Source organism: Pseudochaenichthys georgianus, chromosome 18 (genome assembly GCF_902827115.2).
Source record: "Pseudochaenichthys georgianus chromosome 18, fPseGeo1.2, whole genome shotgun sequence".
Taxonomy (NCBI): Eukaryota; Metazoa; Chordata; class Actinopteri; order Perciformes; family Channichthyidae; genus Pseudochaenichthys; species Pseudochaenichthys georgianus.
In genome coordinates this window covers 6,858,616-6,879,211 of record NC_047520.1, presented here as the reverse complement: position 1 = coordinate 6,879,211, position 20,596 = coordinate 6,858,616, and the positions used below count along the sequence as shown (strand labels likewise).

Here is a 20,596-nt window from a genome sequence, read left to right as displayed (position 1 = left end):
AACCCTGCCTTTATACCTAAGGTGGTTGGCTCATGTACCCCCATTGACACGTCAAAAGAGTTTCGTTGTAATGACCAACTCTTTATATCCTGGGCTAACCCTCAGAAGGGCAAGCCCGTTACCAGGCAACGGCTCTCCCACTGGATTGTGGAAGCGATTGCTCTGGCTTATACGAGTCAGGGTTTGCAGGCACCAACGGGCCTGCGTGCTCATTCTACTCGTGGACTGGCTACATCCTGGGCTTTGTTCAAGGGTGTTTCCATCCAAGACATCTGTGCAGCAGCGAGCTGGTGCTCGCCGCTCACTTTTGTCCGCTTTTACAGGCTAGACGTCTCTGCTCCAAGTGTGGCCCGCGCAGTGCTGGGCCCCGTGTTGAGACATGGTTCTGCCTGTTAAGTTCTGGTTGTTTTGGTGATTTTCGAGATAAGCATTGTCTAGCAATACGTGAGTTTCAATATCCCATAGTGAGACATCGAACGGAGTGTTATGAATGAGAACTATAGGTTACTTACGTAACCCCAGTTGTCAGAGTAACATGAAGTGAGATGTCTCACCAGACGGCCCTCCTTGCTAAGGCGAAGCGAGAAGAGGTGCTTATTTTGAATGACGCTGCGTCGTAGCGCAAGCTACTTATAGGGGGTGATTTCCCCTGACGTTGACGTCAAGATCACCAGCCTATCAGGATTGGCGTAATGAGATTGATGCTTCTGTTTGCATACGCGTTGAGGCGCATCCCATAGTGAGACATCTCACTTCATGTTACTCTGAGTTACGTAAGTAACCTATAGTTGTGTGTTGCTGCCGGCCCGTCTCTCCCCCATTCTTATTGAGTATTTTACAAAGATTGATACAGTGCCCCTCTAGATGTTATGGTGAAACAGTAGATTGCACTCACTGTTGCGAGAGGAGGCCAGCCGAAATTGGCTTCCCTTGGTGGAAAAAAATGGAGGGATTGACCAATCAGACAAGGCTCACGTCATGCCCCTGCCAACCTGTGATTAGTCAGGGCCATGCCAAGGGAAGCCAGAGGCGGCTGGCTTCTCTTGCCTCACAATCCAATCAAATCGCATCAATTTAGTGTTGCAGTGACGCGTCCTAAAACCCGGAAGTAAGCTGCGCTCGGTTTCCCTCGACAAAAAAGCGGGGAAAAAAATGAGATTTCTCCATAGGATTTTGGAAAATAGCTCGAAATAAGGTCAGTGGAAAACGAACCTGTTAGATAAATGCACGTTTTGTTCAGTCGGATAATATCCACATGTCTACGCTACTTTTATAATTTTTGAATCATAAATCTAATCGATATAAGATAGATAGCGTCCACTCACACCGCCGTTAGAAAGTAGCAAGCAACTGAAGCAAGTGCAATTATGGAGGGTGAAGATTTGGAGTATTTACTCAAAAATTATTTTACTAAACTTCCGCTACAGCAGCAACAACAAATACAATCTGATGACAGGCCGATGCCCAAACTGGAGCTGTGTACAGAGAGGTAAAAAGGAGCGAATCGGACGTAAGACGTTAAAGGTCTCCTGATTTAGTTTGTGAATGAATGCTTATTAGAGTTTTGTCAGGAGAGTGCGTGCGGACCTGTCGGTTAGGGGTTCCCAACCCCCGGTCCGCAGACCGGTACCGGGCCGCGGAGGTGTTACTACCGGGCCGCGAAATAGCTGTGAGTGTATCGTAATATTTGCAGAATTATATATAAAAATATTTTATCATAATATTTTTTTTAAAAAGTGTTTAATGTTCGCACCTATACCAGTCATATTATTTCCTCCATTAGCCTAGTTAATCTTTCACCAGATAACTGTTGAAAATGGCTTTTATGATGTTCCGAGGGATTCGGCGGCTCAGCCTGGTCTCAGCCTCTTGTGCGCACGAGAAAGTTACCGGTGCGCCAAGTAGGAAGAGGAGCGCACAGGAGACAACCGTTTAATTGCAGACTGTTATGTTTATGTGGGGAAATGGCAGTGCATACATTATTTGAGATATATTTCAAACTCGGACTTCATTTTAAGGACATGTCGGCCAGGGGTGTACCGATGGACTGTCCACTCCAAGTAGGGAATGAGTCCTTACCCCAAGTGAAGGAGTTCAAGTATCTCGGGGTCTTGTTCTCGAGTGAGGGAACAATGGAGCGTGAGATGGGCCGGAGAATCGGAGCAGCGGCAGCGGTACTGCAGTCGCTTTACCGCACCGTTGTGACGAAAAGGGAGCTGAGCCAGAAGGCAAAGCTCTCTGTCTACCGGGCCATTTTCGTTCCTACCCTCACCTATGGCCATGAAGGATGGGTCATGACCGAAAGAACGAGATCGCGGATACAAGCGGCCGAGATGGGTTTTCTCCGCAGGGTGGCTGGTGTCTCCCTTAGGGATAAGGTGAGAAGTTCGGTCATCAGGGAGGGACTCGGAGTTGAGCCGCTCCTCCTTCGCGTCGAAAGGAGCCAGTTGAGGTGGTTCGGGCACCTAGTTAGGATGCCACCTGGGCGCCTCCATAGGGAGGTGTTCCAGGCACGTCCAGCTGGGAAGAGACCAAGGGGTAGACCTAGGACCAGGTGGAGGGATTATATCTCTTCGCTGGCCTGGGAGCGCCTTGGGATCCCCCAGTCAGAGCTGGTTGATGTCGCCAGGGAAAAGAAAGTTTGGGGCTCTCTGCTGGAACTGCTACCCCCGCGACCCGACCATGGATAAGCGGGAGAAGATGGATGGATGGATTAATCTCGATGTAGTGCTAAATGCTGTCGGACGTGCACCGGAACGAACGTCACTATCATAATATCTTCTGAAAACAAATGTCAGTGTCACACACACACACACACACACACACACACACACACACACACACACACACACACACACACACACACACACACACACACACACACACACACACACACACACACACACACACACACACCTCCTTCATAATGCTCCTTCTCCTCGTTTTCCCATCACTGGATTATCCGTAAATCATACAAACAAAACCAATGGAACAACTCGAAATGTGAAAAAAAAAAGCCGATCGCCCCGCCTACACTGCGTTGCTACCCCAGGTCCTAAACTGTAATGGAAATGCGTCACGGCCTCGGACGGCTAGCGAGGCAGCCCGAGGCCTGAGCGAGGACGCTGGCACATTTCCACTGCAGCGGGGTAGCCCCGTTTAAGCGTCCCTAAGCGTCCTCGCTCAGGGACGAGGACGCGAGGGCTGCCTCGCTGGCCGTCCGAGGCCGTGGCGCATTACCATTATAGTTTAGGACCTGGGGTAGAAACGCAGTGTAGGCGGGGCTCCCGTCGAGCTCCCGCTGGATTTTATCATCCCCAATGAGATGTAGGAACGTCGTCACCTCCTCGGTCAACCACGGTGTGCTTTTCTTTGACGTTGGCATTTTTGTAGCTCCTCCGTTTACAAAAATGCTGTGTATAAAAATGCTGCAAGCTTGCTTCTAGATATATATGCGCCGCTAGGGATGATCTCGCGCGCGATCTTGTGACGATTCTCTCTGACCAATCAGCAGTCGAGAGTGTTGACGTCACTAGTTCAGCCCTGGCCTGATAGAACCACGATGTTATGGGGCCGGAAAAAGAGGGAAAAAGTACCCGCTAGCCGGTGCTATGCTATATGGAAAGGCCACGATGAGGACGATTAAGGACGCTTAAATGGGGCTACCCGCTGCAGTGGAAATGTGCCATTAAATTAGTCAACTGAATTCACATCTATAGCCTACCTCTTTTTGAACTTTGTAAAGTCATAGTTGGTGATCTGCAGTTTAGTAAACGTTTTATTTGATGGTCATTCATTGTATCGATAAAGTAACCCATAACTTATCTGAGGTTTTTAAACATATGATTTTATAGTTTTTCTCACAGCAGATGACTGGACTGACATGCAATTTGGTGTGACTGTGATTGGCTGTCCCACACTGTGACGCTGAACACACGTGCAACACCTGCCTTCCATCACGCGACTTCAGTGTAACATGATTTTTGAACTGACTGACCTGGCCAACCACACACACACACACACACACACACACACACACACACACACACACACACACACACACACACACACACACACACACACACACACACACACACACACACACACACACACACACACACACACGCGCGCACACACACACACACACACATTTGGGCATTTTGGTGCGTAATAGACGGCAAATACATGATGTGTGAGGTGTGTTTGGGGATAGCAGGTGACATTATGCATTGTGAAATAGGGCTGAGCATGTACAGTGAATTTGGTTACAAATATTGACCAAATCGAGCAAGGTTGTGCCTGTATGCGTATTTATAAGATTTTCTCAGTCAGTACTTGTAGTTCTATTCTTGTTCTTGGCTCTCTCTGTATGAATTCACGTGATACTTTTTGAAAATCTCTCCCTGCCCCTGGTTGCGCACATGAACCCTTAAACTATATTGGTGATGCTTCTACGCCACTGTTCTGATGGTGTAAAGTTTCTCTACATTTAGTCATAGTCACACTGACCCACATGACTATGCTTGGGGCCCCTTGGGTCTGCATGACGGGTGTCAGGTTCTCTTTCTCAATGTTCGAATGTGTGCAGGAAAAGGCAAAGTCGGCAAGCGTGGCGTGATGTGGAGGTGTGTCAGCGAGGGGATGGAATTGAATCATTTGTTTAAGAGATCTAGAGCAGATATTTTTCCACTGAGCTCTTTGGCATATCTGTCCTTTTCCCGCCCAGTGTAACCCTCCCACAACACACCCCCTAATCCCCGCCTCGGACACACCGTCTCTCCATCCCCAAACTTCCCCTAACAACATTTACACAACTAACTCGGGTGGCATGGCCCAAATTTAGGGTCCACCTGTTGCCTGCTGGAGGAGGATTAAGCTTTGTTTGGAGGGGGAGGGTTTGGGGAACGTGGTGTGCGACCCCATTGGCATGTGATGATCTGAAATAGAAAGGGATTTATGGCTGCTGAGAGGACAAACAATGGCAGCCAAAAGACGAGCCCCTGTGTACGAGAAATTATGAGTCATAGAAGATAGCTGTTGGACACTGACTTGAGTTCGTCTGAGGTCCAACACCGGTACAATGATAACATACATTCTATTGGAGGTTGCTTCACAGATTTGTGATTAAAAAAAATCTGATATTTAACATATGATTGCCAATTTGCATCTCATGATCACAGAAAAAGATTTAGATGTGCCACATCATTGTATTCAAATGTCTCTTTTTAGCACTGAATTCTTTAAAATGCATGACAACTGTATGCAACAAGGCTTATAAACATTGATACCAAATTTGGCCATCAGCAAACCTCTCTGGCTCATGAGCTACTGGGAGAAATTATTATTGGAATCTTAATATGTAATCACAGCATCCCCCCGTCTGTAAGAAAGTTTTCTGTTGAACTTCATGGTTAGCCAATAGTAGTTAAGGTTAAAAGGCCTCCTGCTGGCGTCTCGACCTCTGCTGAACGACCTCAAGATCAGCCCATTGGGCCCCTCTGGCCTGGAGCAGCCACACCCCCGACCCCCCCCCCCCCCCCCCCCTCCTCCTCCTCCCCCTCCCTCTCAATACGAAGAGAGGCGTGCAATCGGTGTGCGGGTGTCACTCTATCCAAGCTGGACGGACACAACACAAAGTTGAAAGAAGAAGAGAGGACACCGTGCAGCTCAGGAGGACCAGGCTGATCGCTTCGGGATTCTCTTTTGGATTTTACCTCTCAGACCTCTTTTTGTTGCTGAAGTGCCACACGTTTCAGTCGGGGCTTGTTGTACTTTTGAGGGAGTTTCACGTGTCTCCATTTGGCACCAGACGCATCTGTCGTCGACTGCTGCTCCGTGCCTGGAGCTGCCAAAGTCATGCCGGCCGGGTTTCAGCAACTTGGAGGGGAGGTAATGATTGAGTGTTTTTCACAAATGTTACATGTGGCTGGACCTGCCTTCAGTTTGCAAAAGCGAATAAATAATAATCCAATAAATAATGAAACACGTTGTCCAAAAAAATATTCGGAAAATTAAAATAGTATAAATAATTTATTTCGCCAGATCTAGAACATGTTGTGTAGTGTCAACGTTGACAGTAAACAAAGACATGGCCTATTTTCTCACTGACATAGTCTAAAAATTATAATATCAACAACAATGTCCTCTGTAACATCCAGTAACAACACAAAGCCATCTGAACGAGTTTAGCCCTTATTTAGTCCTGAGCAGTGACCTTGGCCAACCAAATGTGCGAGTTGACAGGTCAGAGCTGAGTGCTGTGGGTTGTTAAAGGCCTCCTAGTTTGATCGGTTCCTTTTCACCTCCCTCATAAACAATGCCTGTGTTGTATGCTACCAGAAGTTGTTTTTGAGAAATGCTTTATAGGTCAGGTGGATGTCTGAATAAGTTTTAGGTGTCCCTCTTGGGATTCTGTACAGTTTAATTTCAAATCTGTAAACAATAGAGAGTTATCTTAGGACACCATCTGTGAACAGGTTGATGCTCCATGGATGTGGGCACATTTGCTAACTCAGTCCTACAGTGTAAAATAAATAGTGGAAACTTAAACAAAGCAAAAAGCAAACACACTTTATGAGATCTAAGGAATCAGATTTATTCATGATAAGTGAGAAGTAAATGAATTACCGAGCATTCAACTATGTCATTTTTAATGAAAAGCAGTTACCATTACGTGTAGTAGAGCATAACTGAAGGCTCCTGAGGTTTGAACTTTTCTGTTGCAAGAAACTTTTGTTTTGGTCCATGAACACTACACAGCACTTATCTGGGGATTCAACACAGCAAAGTCAAGCCAGTGTACTACACACATATTACATGCAAATAATAATCCACTTAAACCATACAATACGAAAAGGCGGTTTGGCCCACATGATATTGTTGTTGTCAGGAGGCCCACATCATCAAAATGTCAACTTTACAGTAAGCCACACTGGGTGTGTCTTCAAAGACTTTGTGAGCCTTTCCAAAGCTTTTAAAATCACCACGTTGTTCTGTCAAACTGTTCATTTTTTAGCATTAGGCTGTTTTGTAACTTACATGCAGGTTAATGAAAGGTATCTTTAAGACTTAAACACCCTTTGAGGGGAAGACCCAATGTCCCGAAGGTCGTCTCATCTGTCACCATGGAGACAGCTGCTTGTAGCCTGCTGGCTGGGAAACATGAGGGAAGTTAAAGAGAGAGATCTGTTCTCATCAGGATCACAGTTATATATAGTCAATTGTTGGCGAGAGAGCTACAGTACATAAATGAATCCAAGTTGTCCATAGTACACTTTACGCTTAATGTTCTGACATATGTGTTTCTACCTCTCTGTATTTTGTTTCTTTGTTCTTCAGACAGTGACTGGAACCTTCGTTCTCTCGGTCTTCACGGCTGTTCTGGGATCTCTGGGCTTTGGATACAACATTGGCGTCATCAATGCACCGCAGAAGGTACAAATGAAGCACTGATCGCTCAATCTTACAATCTTGCCAAACTGGTGCTAATCTACATTACATCAAGAAGGTGTGTTCAAAGGAGTTCTGTTGTTTAAGGCGGGAGGCCGTGACATTTTACCAGATGTCAACTCAGCTGTTTCTTGTATTTTCCTGATTTGATAATGCTGATATAAATACAAGGGAGTTATGAAACAGCAAAGCAAGTTTATGGAGCATCTAGTTGTGTTTATGTAAAAACAGCCATGCCAAACCCTGTCTTGTGTAACTGCAAAGAGGGGTATTTATGCTTTGTTTATGAGGAAAAGGGGGGTTATTGGATTAGTTTACTGTCAGATCTGGGATGCAACATAGTGCTGCACAAACCTATGGAGTCTGTGCATTAAACACTGAATATATATATATAGATGGAGGCACACGATTTTTGCAAACCTGACATGCTCTTGCTGCTCATGTTGCAGCCACACGAGGTGTTCAGAATGAAGGCATGCTCGGGTACTGCATGTGAGAAATATGTGATTTATGACTTCCCCTACATGCATGTTGCCCTATTATAAGGACTGGTACGTGTCAATAAATACTTGTCACATAAAACAGTGAACACATTTGTTGGACATTAGTGTCATAGTCTTAGAGGTGAATGGATGCAGAGAACCCGAGCCATGTCAGGTGAGTTTCTCTGACTCGGTGTTGGCCTATCTTTAGACTCAACTACAAACCCCCCCTCAGCTGACGGAGTTTCACAGAGCCAATAAACCTAGAATAGAAGCTGAGCCGCTGTGTCTATGTCTGATGGTTTTGTCACCCGTAACAATACAGCTGACAGAGGCTACCAAGTGTTGGATGTTTCAATACAAATAAAACATGTGTTTTAATAAACACAACACATTTTATTTTCTGCACTTTGCTCAACTAATGGATTGTCCTCCCATTGTTTTACTTTTACTTTGTTGATAAACCCTTTGCATTTATTTCAATGCAGTTCCAGCTCATGAGCCTATATTAAAATAAATGTATATTTTTCGGAAATATAAGCATGTTTTTAGGACACTTAGCAGTGTAGGGAACAGTGCCTTGCTGAGGGACACCTCGGTAGCACTCTTTCCAGGACTTGAACTGGTGACCTTCCAGTTGCCAAGCCAAGTCCCTATGGACTTCACCACCACCGCCCTATGGGTGGTCATAATAATGACATCCAATGCCAGCTTTTTGTATTTGTACTTTACAGCTTTAAAGACTCTGTGCTACTGACACATTTTTGTCAACCCCAAAAAGGATTGATGCTTGGAAATCAGCCTTTGATGTCAATCAAATAATTACATTTACAAATGCTGACTTTCAATCCCAGTTATCAGGGCCACAAACCATGTAGGCTATCAAAAGACTAAGTACTCCTAAGTAGTTGGGATCCAGGGTAACATGTTTCCGGGTCTCCTCTCACCTCTGTGCAGATCATTGAGCAGGAGTACAATTCAACATGGATCCAGCGGTATGGAGAGCCCATCCCAGCGGGGACCCTCACCACCCTCTGGTCCTTGTCCGTGGCCATCTTCTCCATCGGTGGCATGCTGTCCTCCTTCTGTGTGGGCTTCGTCTCAGAGTGGCTGGGCAGGTAGGGAAACACACAGGATGCAACAATGGTTTAGGTTTTCCTACTGTGGAGATATTTGTACCAACCTGGGGCCTCATTTATAAAGGGATATACGCTCAAAAAATGGCGTACGCCAGTTTCTACGCAATGTTTGCGATTTATAAAATACTAACTTGACGGGAAAACATGCGGTCCTCCACGCAAACTCTGACCCATGCGTACGCACTAAGCACACGAACGGGAGAGACGAGAAACTGCGACACCGTTGGCAGAAGGAAGAATGGAGAGAAATATGTGGAAATAATACCATAAATAAAATGTTACCTCTCATTTGTCATATATGAAGAATTCATTTTCAAACATTGATTAAAGCCAATCTTAAAATGATTAAACAAACGCCTGTTTGAGACTCCTCAGTGCACACAAAAACATAACATAACATAAATACGGATATGTTATTTAAAACCACCTCGAATATGTTGTGTTAATGTTATGAAATGTTTTCTCATAAATGATGCGGTTTTGCATTTCTATAGGATGTACGAGCATGGTTTTATATACTACCATGTTTAATGGTGTTTTATGCCGTTTGCTAAGACTTGATAAGTCGCTCATAAAACACAGGAGGTATGGAAACTAAGAACACCGTATGTGGTAAATTGTACAGCTAATATAACACAGCACATTAGTTGTATTTCCTTTAACTGGTGGATATAGAGTTGCTCCAGTGGAGATGCTGCGCACAGCTGAGCGACAGCTGGGACATAAACCACCAAATACGAAAACATAATTCAGATCCATGACTCCACTCCGGAGGGATTCCCCGATCACTTCTTACAGTTTCTCATCAAGGGGGTGTCTCCTGTCCCCAGTACAAACACACTGCCTGATGAAGGCTATGCGTATTTTTTTTGTTATTAACTTTTTTCGGACCACTTATTTATTTATTTTGGTGACGATCCGACCTCCATGCTGCTACTCTGGTTCAAACGGCATCCACCAAACAATATGATTTATCTCGACCTCCCCAAAATAACCTAAATCTGACACGAGATGTCTTTTTCAGCTGTTCTGTCGTCATTTCCTGCGATCTTCTTCATGCAGTCAGTCAAAATGAATGAATGAATGGGCGTTTCTTTGACTATTTATAGGCAAATATGGGCGTTACGTGAAGCCCGCAAAAGCTGCACCGCATTTCGAGTCGATTGTATGGGCATAGATATGTCTCATAATTATTTGTGTGAACATAAAAATAATGTGTGTAAATATGTGATTTGGAAATGTAAAACACCACAAATGCATTTAAAAGATTTGCAAACTCACAAAAAAATGTGCAAGTGTAAAACGGATCTGCAAATACGCTAAATATTTTCACAAATAAAAAAAAGATCTGTGAATATCTCTTTAACATTTACAACTTTCGATCAGGCATTTGTGAATCCATTTTGTATTTGTCAACCGAAAATGCGCTTGCGGATCTCAAATCTCTGCTCGTGGATCGTCTTTTTACACACATGGAATTTTGAGACATATTTTCCGCCGGTCTCGGCTAAAATCTACTCGTGTCACTCGGTTATTTTCGGAAACCACGTGATGGCCCGCTGATGACGACATTTCCGCATGATTTCAAAGTAAGAGCATGATGGTTTGTTTAATGCTCTGTTTTTGTATTATAATGAACAGCGGAACGTTAGATGCATTCTTTATCACCATCACCATCATCATCATCATCACCATCATCACCACCATCATCATCATCATCATCATCATCATCATCATCATCATCATGTTATAGTGATACAGTTAGTTTGTGTTAGTTTATTGGTTCAATACAGCATATATCGAGCACATGCATTGATGTTGAAGTGCAGGCTATACGCCACTTTCGGGTCCCGGGGAGCAGCTGGCAGCGAAGCAGCCCAGATAAAACTCTTTCTTCATTGTTTGTTGTGTATTCAGTCAAGCTGGTCAAAGTTACAAAGCACTTCACATCTTATTAATCGGCCTAATTTTACTTTACCAGTGCAGTAATAAAGTAATCTGTAGAAAAGCACCGTATTTAGGTCAGCCGAATAGCAGTGGTGTAGTCTACGTGATACGCTGGTATACGCCGTATACCCACTAGAAAATGCCAGTGATTTCCGTATACCTTCTTAAAAATGAGCGATGATACGTAACAACATCATTTTGTGACTGCGCTTTCACGCTTTCGCTTTTGGACGTCTGGGGCTTCAAATGTATTCAGTATTATATGAACATGTTTTAATTGGGGTGAGGACATCACATCCTCTAGGGGGGTCCGGGGTATGCCCCCCCGGGAAGAAATGTTTGAACATTTAAAGTAACATGCTTCAATCTGGTGCACTGAGAGCACACATTACTAGAGACCTGATCTAGGGGGTACAACTCTAACGGCCGTCCACACATCCATCACATGAATCTCCCGCCCCTGACATACAAGCAGCGGTTTGATTGGCTAGAGCTTGTACTGTCATATGATTCGATTGGCTGACGCTTCTGCCGTGGCTTCAAAACTTGAACATTGCTCAACTTTTGCAGCGAGCCACGCCAGCAAAGTGACGTTACCCCATTCAAAGTGAATGGTGAAGCTTGCAAAGCACGCCGCTGTGTGGACGGGCCGTAAAACACCCATATGAAAAAGATTGGTTTACATTTTAATAACCAAATATGTGAACATATTTGAACACTTTGAGCACACATTACTAGAGACCTGACCTAGGGGGTACAACTCTAAACACCCATATGAAAAAGATTGGTTTACATTTTAATAACCAAATATGTGAACATGACCAATAACCTACCATAGCCAATAACAAATAAATGCAACTTATTTTATTTTTGTTGTTCATTCATAACTTATTTTACCTAGTTAACATTTATTTCTGCATATTTGTGTATCTCTCAAGTTTTAAACGATATTTTTGGTTTACTGTCCTAAACATTGGAATGATTTCAAACCTGTTTACCCCAATAATTAGTGCCTTGGAAATATTTGTTTGCATAAATTGCATTTATCTCTCTCGCTCGATCCCACACCCACTTTGGCTGTGAGCTGCGGACGCCTGATAAGCCAACACCCCCCACTTTCATCACTTACAGCGCCCATCGTACAGGGCAAATGAAAAGTGTAACCGGGGTGAAAAGGGTGTTGCCTTGACTTAATTATGAATGTTGTAGGATGAGCGCAAACAGTCAAAATGTCGCCCTAGGAGACCGCCTATGTCGCCTATGCCAAGAACCGGCCCTGTACACCATGCTAAATGTATGTCTGCATAAAGCTGAGTTATGATCGGTCATAATAACACAGAATTTGGTGATGATTAAATAGTTTACAGTAAGATTTACTCCCATACTTTTGCCCATACTTACACAGCCCTACAAATGAAATGAGATTTCCACACAAATGTTCTTTAGCAAGTGTGCAGAGCAGTGTTGATTTAAAAAAGCAATTTGAAGGTTGGATATTTGTAAACCTTTTTTTGGGTATATATATTCATAATTTAAGATGTAAATGAATTCCAGTTTATTTGTAGTACTTTCTATTTTTATTGTGACATTTGGTGGCATCAATGTCTGCATTTGATACAGATAATGGAGCAGTTGCTTTAGGGCCACAGTGTAGGCCTATATCCCTTAAGGTCAAATAATGAGATCCTCGACCTCCGCCCACCCCCCCCCCCCCCCCCCTCTCGCACCTCCACACAGAGTCCCCCCGTCCCCCCCCCCCACATATCAAATCCCAATTTAACCCCTGCTTCTAACTAATTAGGCTACCTTAAATAAACTCACTACTTAATGAAACCAGTTCAATACGCATTATTCTTATTCTTATCATTATGAGCGCAGCCAGTAACGGTAAGGTATCTAATTACTTATTTATTTAGTATTCCGTAACTTAATAACAGAGATGGTCAAACTAAAGTGGTAGAGACATGGCAGAAATCCTACAATGAAGCGGGACATTGAAGTATTCACCCATGAGAGGGCGATCAAGAAAAGAGAGCGAGCGGCCCCGTTGAAGGAGTTTACAGATGAAAAGACACACAATCACAACAAGTAGGCTATATTTAGGTGTTTTTTTGTCAATAACCAACGGTATCAAGAGGAAGTAAAGTCCCCTGGTTTGTAAATAATAAAAGCTCACTGCTGGACGTTGTAGAAATGCGTGTGTGCACCACGACAAAGGAGCCTCATTCACTTTACATTGGGGTTATTTGTGTGGTGCAGACACGGAAATGTAGCAAAGTTCGTGACTCCAGCACGCAATGCGGAGTCGTGGTGGAGTCACGCATTCTGGTGAGACCAGGTTGATTTGTACAATGTCCTTTTAAATTAACCTGAGCCTATTCGGACAATTCAAAAATATTTTATATCCTCCAGTCTTCAACTGATTTATTACATTAAAATTGTACATTCAGGATTTTTTAGGTAGGTGAGTAGGACAATCAACAATATGCTGCCCAATACAATCCTTAGGCCCCATTTAGATTAAATGCATATTACTATTTTTATTATTTGTGCAAAAACAGAGATATAAACAGAAATGCCTTTAAACTGCATCGCACCAAAATAAACCTTGATTACCAGAATATTATAAAATGTATACTGTATAGTTAATCCACTCAATTATTTTCTGAGTCAATGCTTTCTTTGTTTTTGGACAGTCAGGTACATTTACAAATATGTCAGTGGCCAAATATTTGAGTCATGATACATCAGGGTCTCCTTTCCACCTCTGCATGGATCCAAAATGGATCCCAATGTCCAGCCTGTAGTCACTGAGGGGAAACTCTTCCCAGGATGTTCCTTGTCTACCAAACTTCCCTCTGTAACCTGAGCTGGGATGTGAGCTGGATTGCAGCCCACATTTTGAACTGACTGAAAGGGGATCCAAACAGAGCTGGCAGCACTGGGTCAGGAGGGGTTGGGGGGCGGGAGCATTCAGCTTCGGTGCACTCAGGACAAGGTCTTCCTAAAAAAGCAGAGGACATCGATTTGGCTGTTGAAGACAGTGGGAACCACGTCAAACTCTGAAGTCAAAGTGAGATTCAACCTAAGTCTCCAGTGCACAAAGAAGAGTGGGTGGGTGAGACACAGTGGAGAGGGAAATATGGGGGGCACAGGTTTTACTGCTGTGCAGAATGATTTATGTGCAGAAGGCGACTTGAAGAACGTTCACATTTTTCACATAATCTCCTAAAATTATACACACATTTTATTTTCCCACCATTTTTCAGATATGTTTGGCATATATTTTGGATGTAAAGGATACAGGAAGAGAAAGTAGATGTAATTTTTCCAAATTCTTAACAAGGCAACTGATCATCGTTGTCGGTAAATAAACATATCGCCTTCATCACATCGCGTCTGGACTACTGCAATGGAGTCCTGTCCGGGGTTCCCAGCAAAACCGTGGACAGGCTCCAATACGTCCAGAACCCTGCCGCCAGGCTTCTCACTCGCACCAAGCCATGGCAACATATCACCCCCACCCTCATCCACCTACACTGGCTGCCGGTCAAGTCCCGGATTCAGTACAAAACACTCCTCCTCAAGTACAAGTCCCTCCATACCCTCGCCCCCCAGTACTTATTGGACCTCCTCCATCCCTACACCCCTTCTCGGAGTCTGCGGTCCTCAGACTCCATCCCCCGCTCTCACCTCGGAACTGTTGGTGACAGGGCGTTCAGTGTTGCGGCCCCCACCCTCTGGAATGCACTTCCTGCCGAGATCCGTAATGCTGCCTCCCTGGACATCTTCACCTGTTCGCCCTGGCCCTCGGGCCCTAGCCCTTTCTTGGTCCCCCGGCTTCCTTTATTTTTTGTTTATCCTTTGATTGTCTGTTTGTTTTGTTTGTCCACCATGTACAGCGGCCTTGGGTCCCTTGAAAGGCGCTATATAAATATAATTTATTATTATTGTTATTATTATCAGTATAATTAGTATTCAAAGCAGAGCAAAAAAGGCTTGTAGGATCTTTAAAATATAATGATTTGTAAGAAAGGATCAAAAACAATTTAATTGAAATAAAGCCAAATATGTCCTATTAAAGTCACAATTAACAATTACTATTAATATCAGACAATGATTACGCTACTAACGAAAGCCTTCAATAAAACACTGCTCTCTGGAGGCTAAAAGAGGTCTGTCTAATTCATTTAGTACCATTATAACGTATGTTGAAGACCCATTATATCTTTGTTCCAAATGCAAGACTCTCTCTGAGATCCTTTGACTTAATATGTCAAAGTACAATTTCATGTCTGGGGAATTTCTACAAAGATGCTTGTCTGTGTTTTTCTCCAGGAGGAAAGGAATGCTCATAAACAACATGTTTGCCTTCGTTGGTGGAAGTCTGATGGGGTTGTCCAAGCTCTGCGGCTCCTTTGAAATGTTGATCCTCGGCCGCTTTGTAATCGGTCTCTACTGCGGTGAGAGATCCGCTATTCTCTATTTTTCATTTGTTTAATTTACGTATTACTTATAAGTACATTGCAGTAACGGCTACTCTTTTTTTCTCATCCAACCTATTCTCTCTGCAGGGTTGGCATCAGGCTTGACTCCGATGTATGTGGGTGAGATAGCTCCTACGAGTCTGCGAGGGGCATTGGGGACACTGCACCAACTGGCTATAGTCACTGGTATTCTCATAGCACAGGTAGGACAGCACACCCTGATATTAATGTTGCAAACATTATGATACTTTTCTCTCTTTTGTCTTCATATTTTGGAATAGCCCTTACTTATTAGTATAGTATTAGTATAGTTTCATTTCCTATTCCCTCACACTTGATCCCTCTCTCTTTGCAGATCCTCGGTCTGGAGTCCTTACTGGGTGTTGAACATTTGTGGCCAATTCTGTTGGGTTTAGCAATCGTTCCAGCTGTTTTTCAGATGGCTCTTCTGCCTTTCTGCCCCGAGAGCCCCCGCTTCCTCTACATCGTCCGCTGCCAGGAGCACCAAGCTAAGAGAGGTGAGCAAGATGCTAAGTGTTAGTGTTAGAGATATCGGCTGTAGAGATGTCTGTCTTCTATCGATCATAAAGGAACCAGATGACACTCCGTTTGTGGTGCTCGTAGTGCCACAAAATACTTTTTAATAACTCTACGGGAATGTCTCTTTTAAAAAATCATGACCTGCCCATTTAAGATAATCCACAAACCTAGACATGAGCAGTTTAAAAATGGCATTATTACCTTTTTTTTTACAAAACTGTACAGGAAAGAATGAGCTACTTGTCAATTAGTAGATGCACACTTTCTTATGTGCTGTGGTATGTTTGGAAGGTGAACTCCAGTTGAAAGAAAAATAGTTACTAAGTGAATTTCTTACAACAAAGGTCCGTTGATTATATTGAGAAACCGGATCATTATATCAGGAAAGAGAAACTGCTGTTGAGTTTTTAATGTATTCTTTTCCTGCTTTGAGCCAATGTGCTAACTAGCCCTATTATATCTCAGAGAAGGCAGACATCTCTACAGCCAATATCTCCAACCATGCTGTACGAGAAGACATCACGTAATATTTCTGGGTCTGAATGTACTAGAACAGGTGTCTAAATGTCCCAAAACTCAAATAGAATATGTTAATCAAACATACAGACCTCTTAGATATCACGCTTTACATGTCTCCTTTGTGCAGGCCTGAGGAGGTTAACGGGGAGACAGGAAGTGGGCAGTATGTTGGCGGAGATGAAGGAAGAGAAGAGGAAGATGGACATGGAGAGGAAGGTGTCCATCCTGGAGCTCTTTCGCTCTAAGCTCTACCGGCAGCCCATCATGATCTCCATCATGCTGCAGCTCTCCCAGCAGCTGTCTGGGGTCAATGCAGTACGTGTTATTAAATTCAACTTCACAGCAAGAAATATCACATTATTCTTGAATGTTTTAGTTGTACAAATGACATCAATTCACTTTGCATAGAGTCTCAAAAAGGAAAGTGAATCAGTGCTGTATAATATGGCGTCATTCTGATCTGATTTCTCCTCTGGTCAGATCTTTTACTACTCCACCAGTATCTTCATGAAGGCAGGAGTCCAGAGTCCAGTCTATGCCACCATAGGAGCAGGCGTGGTAAACTGTGCCTTCACTGTGGTCTCGGTCAGTAGCATATCTCTGATTTCTAATATCTCTACTCCTTCCTTATTAAATTACCTCATTTTGAAACTGTAATCTTTAGTGAATTTAGAATGATGAAGAAAACAGTCCTGCTATGTACCAAAGCATGTCACTTATGTCATGGCCATTTCTACTGATCATAATTCCATTGTTGAGGTCTACTAGAATAGATTTACATTGTGCAATTTTCCAAACTCACATTGGTTTCTCATACAGCATCTCTGTAAAGTATGTGTATTCACTCTCTGTCCTAAACGCCCTGTTGGAGCTCCTGCCCCCCCCCCCTCCTATGAGCCCACTGTGCTCTGATGCGTGTTTATGTGTTACAATGGCGTTTGTTAGCAACCAGAAAATGACACCAGCAATGACTAACAGATGAGAATGTTGCGTGGGGTCTGAGAAACCCAGCCCGAACACCGGCCCGAGCACACACACACCCACAGCCTGGCTGTGAGTCTGTGTGCGCACACACACACATACCAGGTATACATCACTTCAGGGGACATTACATTGACTTACATGCATTTCCTGGAGACTTATCCTAACCTTAACCATAACCAACACATGCCTAACCCTAACCCTTAACCAAGTCTTCACCCTAAAATGAATGATTCCCCTCATGGGGACCTCCAATTGGGAGGCGAGTCCCCACACGTGACTGTGTAAACAGATTTAGGTCCCCACAAGTATAGTAATGCTAGGCCGCTAGGCCACACACACACACACACACACACACACACACACACACACACACACACACACACACACACACACACACACACACACACACACACACACACACACACACACACACACACACACACACACAAATCTCCAACGAGGGGTTCTGGGGCAGCATAGATAGGTATTTTCTGCGTTAGAGTTGTACTCGCCACAGGGTGTACTTTGAGGGTTTGTGACTCTGCAGACCGTTTACATGCAGAAAAACCTTCATAACACAAGGAAAAGTATGGGACCTTTAACAATGTTATCAAAGAGCAAATAACTTAACACTACAGATTCTTCTTGTGCCTGCCTCTCAAACATTCCTGCGTCCAAATAGGTCAAGTTTGGTTTAGCTGGTCAAGATCATTTCAATGTCACAATATTGGTCACAAAGCAGGAGTTTTAGCTAGTAGTAGCGTCGCTCTTTGGTGTGTCCACTATTTGCTGGTGATCCACCATCATGTGGTTGCGTGTGCAAATTGCTTGAAATTTGGTGTAAAAATTAATATCCTCCTCAAGGTGAATTGTCAAAAATGCAAACATGGGCAACATTAAACCTGCCAAGTATGAACATGTTAGCATTGGTAGCATTTGGCTCAAAGCACCACCTTTAAAGGGAATAGAGCTGCTAGCATAAATAAATAATCTAGCTTTCTTTGTCAATGAATCATATTTCAGAACAAGCTAGGTGAAAAGCTAACTTAAGCAACCAAAGTAGAATATGTAAAGTTTACATCCAGTCACCTCCTGAGAATAATTCAGTTACCCCATTTTCTTGTTATTTACAGCTCTTCCTGATAGAGAGGATGGGTCGGCGGACGCTCCACATGCTGGGACTTGGCGGGATGGCCATCTGTGCCGTCATCATGACCTTGGCTCTCGCTCTGTTGGTCAGTCTCTGCAGAGAAGCAATTATTCCTCTACTGTTATGGATGTTGTCTGTACAAACCACTCTTTTCCTACCACCTGATAGGAGCGTGTTCCATGGATGAGTTACATCAGCATGCTGGCCATCTTCGGTTTTGTGGCCTTCTTTGAGATCGGTCCGGGTCCCATTCCTTGGTTCTTTGTAGCTGAGCTCTTCTCTCAGGGTCCAAGGCCGGCCGCCATGGCTATAGCCGGCTTCTCCAACTGGACCGCTAACTTCATCATCGGCATGTGCTTCCAATCTGTTGCTGTGAGTATTACCTTGATGATGTTGGGGATTTTCTAAATAAATAAGTATGGTCTTCTCATTCTCTAACTGTAATCTGTACTTTTCCCCCCATCCTCCTCCAGGACGCTACTGGGCCATATGTCTTCCTGATCTTCGCATCACTCCTCATCGTCTTCCTAATCTTCACATTCTTCCTTGTGCCAGAGACACGGGGAAAAACATTCGACCAGATTGCAGCAAACTTCCAACAGCGCTCTGCAGGAATGATGGATATGGACCTGGATCTGGACATGGATCTGGACAAGCCCAGCACCGAGCTGGACTATTTGGGGGAGGAAAGCAACCACTGAGGGGTGTCTCTGTAGGGAAATGAGACTGTTTAGCTTGGGATGAACTGTGTATATGGGCCTGACTCTAAAACTTTATTTTCTGACATGTATATTGAGGTTAATTGATGTATTCATGTAGATTGTTGTGCCAAAGCAGTGTTAAAGGTTTGTGATAAGTGTCCTTTCCTGGTACTACTGCAATATTGGGTTACCAATTGAGCCTTGACAAAGAGGAGACTACTGTAGTTTAAAGAAATAAGATGTACTTCAGAGCTAAGTGTCTCCATTGTTGAGGCATAGCCTGTGCGTGTGGTGGGATGTTATTCCATGGTGATGCACTCTTGTGGCAATATTGGCAGAAGACGGAGGTGGAGAGACTTGGGATTCCTGCACTTTATGTACAGAGACATCTATAGTTAATCAGAGTTTGGAGATAACCCCCCCCTTCAAGAATAAGATCAAAGTAGTGTGCTTACATACTTTGTACTCAAGCTGGGAACACTCCTGTGTAAATGTTACCGATTCAAACGCATTGACAACATTCAGATTGTGATCATTTAGGGTTTGTCTGAAAGGGACGTCATGACATTTGGGTTTTGTGAGTGTTTACTGTCCCAGAACTTAAAATAAGGCAACCCAAGCATTTCTTATGTGGGCTGCTTGAAATACTTTATTGCCAAACTGCAATTTCAAATCATGAAGTGTCGACCCAGCTAAAGCAATCCCAACATATATTTCTGATCATGAGAAACGTATTGCACAACCTGCAGAAATGCCATATATTTTAGTACTCCATGTGTACATAGTGTTTTATTTGGTTGTTGGTATTAAGGTATGAGGGTCTAAGTGTTTCAATTCTTCATGCACTCCAGTGGTTGTTTGGTCGTGTAAACAGAAGCCTGATGCACTAGACTAGAGAATTGTGCAACCAAAGGGCTGCCTGTATAGAGTAGATTATTATTCTGTCATGTGTGGCGTTTATTCTTTATTGTTGTGTATCACTACCTTCTGAAGATTTGTATTGAGGTTGTTCAGTGAGGACCTGTTATTTGTATTATGAATTGTGATGCTGCTGTCAATAGGATGCTGTAAATAAGGTTACTGAAAACACCTGTGAAGATCTCCAGTGATTTCTATATGGAATTATATATTGTGTTGCATCAAGTAATTTTACACAAATGCGGAGAAAAGTAGTCATATGTGCACCCTATTCACGAAG

At 43.6% G+C, this 20,596-nt stretch overlaps 1 protein-coding gene across 1 annotated transcript; it reads left to right on the top strand.

Moving 5' to 3' along the window:
* Nucleotides 1-5,589: 5,589 nt before the first annotated feature.
* LOC117463626 (solute carrier family 2, facilitated glucose transporter member 4-like) lies at nt 5,590-20,487 on the top strand. The gene is made up of 11 exons (XM_034105967.2): nt 5,590-5,889; nt 7,339-7,434; nt 8,889-9,049; nt 15,356-15,480; nt 15,592-15,707; nt 15,860-16,022; nt 16,691-16,878; nt 17,044-17,148; nt 18,681-18,782; nt 18,866-19,069; nt 19,171-20,487. Exons 1-11 carry the CDS (start codon nt 5,857-5,859, stop codon nt 19,396-19,398), a joined length of 1,521 nt encoding a protein of 506 aa, XP_033961858.1. The 5' UTR covers nt 5,590-5,856; the 3' UTR covers nt 19,399-20,487.
* Nucleotides 20,488-20,596: the final 109 nt, after the last annotated feature.